The sequence below is a fragment of the Vigna angularis genome, chromosome 7 (genome assembly GCF_016808095.1).
Source record: "Vigna angularis cultivar LongXiaoDou No.4 chromosome 7, ASM1680809v1, whole genome shotgun sequence".
NCBI classification, from domain to species: domain Eukaryota; kingdom Viridiplantae; phylum Streptophyta; class Magnoliopsida; order Fabales; family Fabaceae; genus Vigna; species Vigna angularis.
The window spans coordinates 11,987,282-11,991,652 of NC_068976.1; the positions used below are offsets into that span (position 1 = coordinate 11,987,282).

General features: G+C 40.4%; 1 protein-coding gene across 2 annotated transcripts; it reads left to right on the top strand.

The window, feature by feature from the left end:
• Window positions 1–758: 758 nt before the first annotated feature.
• On the top strand, window positions 759–4,139 carry LOC108336288 (U-box domain-containing protein 7). Of its 2 annotated transcripts, none has more exons than XM_017572681.2 (3): window positions 759–1,467; window positions 2,190–3,135; window positions 3,895–4,139. In XM_017572681.2, exons 1-2 carry the CDS (start codon window positions 878–880, stop codon window positions 3,106–3,108), a joined length of 1,509 nt encoding a protein of 502 aa, XP_017428170.1. In that variant the 5' UTR covers window positions 759–877; the 3' UTR covers window positions 3,109–3,135; window positions 3,895–4,139. The 2 variants fall into 2 exon arrangements, with proteins under 2 accessions (XP_017428170.1, XP_017428171.1); XM_017572682.2 differs by having other exon boundaries at window positions 3,901–4,139.
• The last annotated feature ends 232 nt before the right edge of the window (window positions 4,140–4,371 follow it).

A 4,371-nucleotide genomic window follows, 5' to 3' on the forward strand; every position in this document is an offset into this window, starting at 1 on the left:
CCGCTCCTCCATCTCCACCTCCACCCTCCAGGACCTTCTCGCCCTTCGCAACGCCGTCCTCGACGGAAAATTCAAGTGGGGCGCCAGACTCAAGTTCTTCGTGAAATCCCCGCGAGACAAAACCGTTGCTGCTTATTTGTGGTATATAAAGGTTGATTTTAGTGTTTTGTTAGATGGGATGAAAGTGGGGTTGGTGATCAATGCTGTCATGAGGGATGTTAGGGATAAATTGATTGTTGATTTGATTAAAGACGCTCTGGTTACGCCGGTGGTTGTCACTACCCTGGAGAAAAAAGAGAAGAAGAAGAAGAGGAAGTATCAGAAGAAGAGGGGAACACATGGCCAGAGTTTGTGCACACGTCATTACCACTACTGTGACTCATTTGCCACGTTAGTGCCAAATAATCAGCCACTTAACACCGTTAGTGTGTATTTAACGGAGATGACTACATTGACACAAATTTTTTCTATGTTTGGATTCAATTGACACTTTTACACCACGTGAGGACGACAATGAAATTTTTTTAAAAATGAGGATGAATTTGACACAATTCAACCAAACTGGGGACAAAGGAAGCAATTAAACCTATAAAAAATAATAAACGTGGATGATAAGTTTCTTCTCCGTTAAACTAATTTAACAAAATCAGTGTTAGTGTGCGTGAGAAGCATGCTAACAGTCACGCTTTTTCACACAAACACGTTCTTTGGGGCAACTATAAATATTGAAGAGAAGGCAAAAACGTGGACTCAACGGTCCCTTCTCTCTCTACAAAGTTCCCACTCAAACAAAAACAAGAAAAAAAAAACACACTCTCTTCTCTCTCTCGTTTTTTTTTCAGTTTTTTTTCTCTCTCTGCAATGTAGTTCGCCGGAGATGGCAAACTTCCACCGTAACAACGTCGAGAACGTGGTCCTTGGCCACCACCGTTCCAAGAGCACCTCCGTCGCCGGTGGCCACTTCCGCCTATGGCACTCCCTCTCCACCACCTCCTTCCGCCGCCTGGTCTTCAATGCCGTCAGCTGCGGCGCCAGCTCCCGCTACGCCGAGAGATCGGACACGTCCTCCGAGAGACACTACCACCAACCGAAACAACAGCACCGGCACAAGACGAAGCCGAATAACGCGAAGTCGGAGAAGCTCTCGGATCTGCTAAACCTGGCCGAGGTCGAAGCTGACGCGGAAACGAAGAAGAAAGAGGACAAACTCGAGGAGCTGAAGAGCCTAGTGAAGGAGCTTCATAAGGAAGATGAGGAAGAGAAGGAAGAAGAATCAATGACGCGGAGAAGAGAAGCTGCTTCGAAAGTGAGGTTGCTAGCCAAAGAGGATTTGGAAGTTAGAGGGACGCTCGCGATGCTTGGAGCTATTCCTCCTCTCGCCGCAATGCTCGATGAATCCAAAAACGACGTCGATTCGCTCGTTGCTTCTCTCTACGCGCTGCTCAACCTTGGAATCGGAAACGACGCGTCGGTTTCTCTTCCTGTTCTTTTTTTTTTTCTGTTTTCCTACGTTTTGTTTTTTCATCTTTGCTTGGATGAATCATTACGAGGTGTCATTTTCTATTAACATTTTTGTTTTTGTTTTTGGTTAGGCTATTCATTAATGTGATACGTCTCTTCTCATATGATCTTCTCTCTCTCTTCTTTTCTGATTATTTTTAATTTTCTTTTAAAGTCGTGTCTTTGCCTGTAAATCCTTCGTTGCTCTTTGCTCTTTTAATTGTTAAAATGACAGGTTCGTTTTGTTAGTTTTTTTATTTTCTGTTTTACATTTCTACTTTGCATGAATCAAACTTTTTCTTTACATGAGTATATATAAATAATTTTTTCTTTACTTTCCAGTTGTGCACATTGTGTGGCCTTTCACTGTTTCTTGAATATGTTAGACTAATTTTGATTATTAATTTTTTTAGTTGTATAGATATTTCTCGTTCATTTTGCCGTTCTGCACATGATGTTGCCTGTGAATTGTTTCTTGAAATCTTTGACTGTAACTTTATGTGATTAGCAATATAAGTTCGACAATCCTTTTATCTTCTGTTTAATATGTTGGGTGTACTTATATACATATATAAATGGTTTATGATTAATTTGCGGTTCTCTACACATGATGTTGTTGGCGTTCTTCGTGATTAACGGTAAAGTTATTGATTTATTTTATTTTATTTTATTTTGCTGTGTTTTAACAGGAATAAAGCAGCTATTGTGAAAGTTGGGTCAGTTGAGAAGATGCTGAAGCTGATTGAATCTCCAGATGGTCTAGATTCTTCGGTTTCTGAAGCAATTGTTGCGAATTTCCTTGGACTTAGTGCGTTGGATTCGAATAAGCCCATAATTGGGTCTTCGGCTTCAATTTCTTTCTTAGTTAGAACCCTTCAGAGTTTAGAGGACAAGAGTAGTCCCCAAGCCAAGCAAGATGCTTTACGGGCATTGTACAATCTTTCGATCTACCCAGCCAATGTTGCATTTGTTTTGGAAACAGCTTTGGTTCTGTTTCTGGTGAATTCAATAGGGGACATGGAGGTAACTGAAAGAGCCCTTGCGATTCTCAGCAACTTGGTGTCGACCCGAGAGGGTAGAAAGGCGATTAGTGCAGTGCAAGATTCGATTCCGATCCTGGTGGATGTGTTGAATTGGACAGATTCACCAGAATGCCAGGAGAAGGCGTCCTACATTTTGATGGTTATGGCACACAGGTCTTATGGGGACAAACAGGCCATGATTGAGGCAGGGATTGCGTCATCACTGCTTGAGTTGTCCCTTTTGGGTACCACATTAGCTCAGAAAAGGGCATCAAGGATACTAGAAATTTTGAGGGTAGACAAAGGGAAACAGATTTCTGGGAGCTATGGCTTGGGTGCTGCTGTCTCTGCCCCTATTAGCGGCTCTTCGTCCGCGAAGCCGGACGACGGAGGGAGGGAGTGTTTTGATGAGGAGGAAGATATGATGAGTGAGGAGAAGAAAGCAGTGAAGCAACTAGTCCAACAGAGTTTGCAGAACAACATGAGGAAAATTGTAAAAAGGGCCAATTTGCCTCACGATATTGTGCCATCGGATCATTTTAAGTCACTCACCTCAAGTTCTACTTCAAAGAGCCTACCATTTTGAAGAATTGCAGCAGGGAAGAGAGTCAAGGTTAAAGAGAATAAACCTTGAAGTGAAGTTAGCGTTCAAATCATAGTTTTGTTGAATATTGATATTTTAGGTTGTAGTTAATTGCTAGATCTGCAAAAGTAGCAATTGCATGTCAAAATCTTGATATATAATTATAAATTTAAATTCCTTTTGAAATTGCATCCTTTTATGGTATGTTCTTCAGATCTTACATCTATGCGAGTAAACCCAGTGTTTTTAAACTGAAAATGAGACCCTCCAAACTATATAAATGGACAATTATCACGGTGCTACATAAGTTGTATGATGGAGTGCCTCCCAATCAGGGGTATGATCTGCAAAATTGGCTAATCTTAGGGTTGCTTCAGTCAGACCATCGTTACAAGCATCCCTACCTTCAAGGAGTCACTTTCAAACCACAGTACATGTTTGTCTCCCTGCTGGCCCCTACCATATGTTTTATATAAATTAATCTTACTGGATAAGTGGAAAGTGTGGTCATCTTTTTCGTATTTTTATATATACAAACAGGGACTATTCACAGTAGTTCTCTATTTGAGAATCTTTATCCTGTTAGTTTGTCAATTTCATGTGTTTGGTTATTTCAGGAATCTTTGGATTAAGAGTTGAATATAAGTTGTTCTTTGTTGTCATGCATTTGCAGTGATATTCTTAGCTGTTAACCCCTTAAATATCTTGGTTAAAGAATTGATAAATTACCTCTCTGTTTATTTAATGCGCACATGAACTAGTCTAATGAATTGTTTCTCTTTCAACCAGTCGCAGATCCAAATGGCGTTGAAGAAAGATTACAATATAGATCTGATTGGGATGAAAAGCTGAGCTGTTCGTCGCAAATAAGTTTGAAGGGCCATTTTGTTCCCATTATGTAAATGTTTCGTGATGCCCTTGCCCTTGTGCTTGTGGGGTACGCTCATTTGTAATGTTATCTTCTGCTGGTGGCTTTAATTTTGTTGACTTTAGTGTAAATATTTTATTCTCAATGTAGTTTTGGTCTTAATTAATTGGGTTGTGCTTCCATCATGTGCCAATTAAGTGTAGAATTGTCATTTATTTTCTTCTTTTTGCCTGGGACCAAACTTCTCAAATTTACTTTTTGTGGAAGACACTGTCCCAAACGATGATCAGTTATTGGTTCCAAGCACACTATTATTCCTGCTTTTGGACGGCAAGGAAATGAGAATTTAGAGCACAGACAATGATATGTCGACTAATCCACACTAAATTATGGAACAG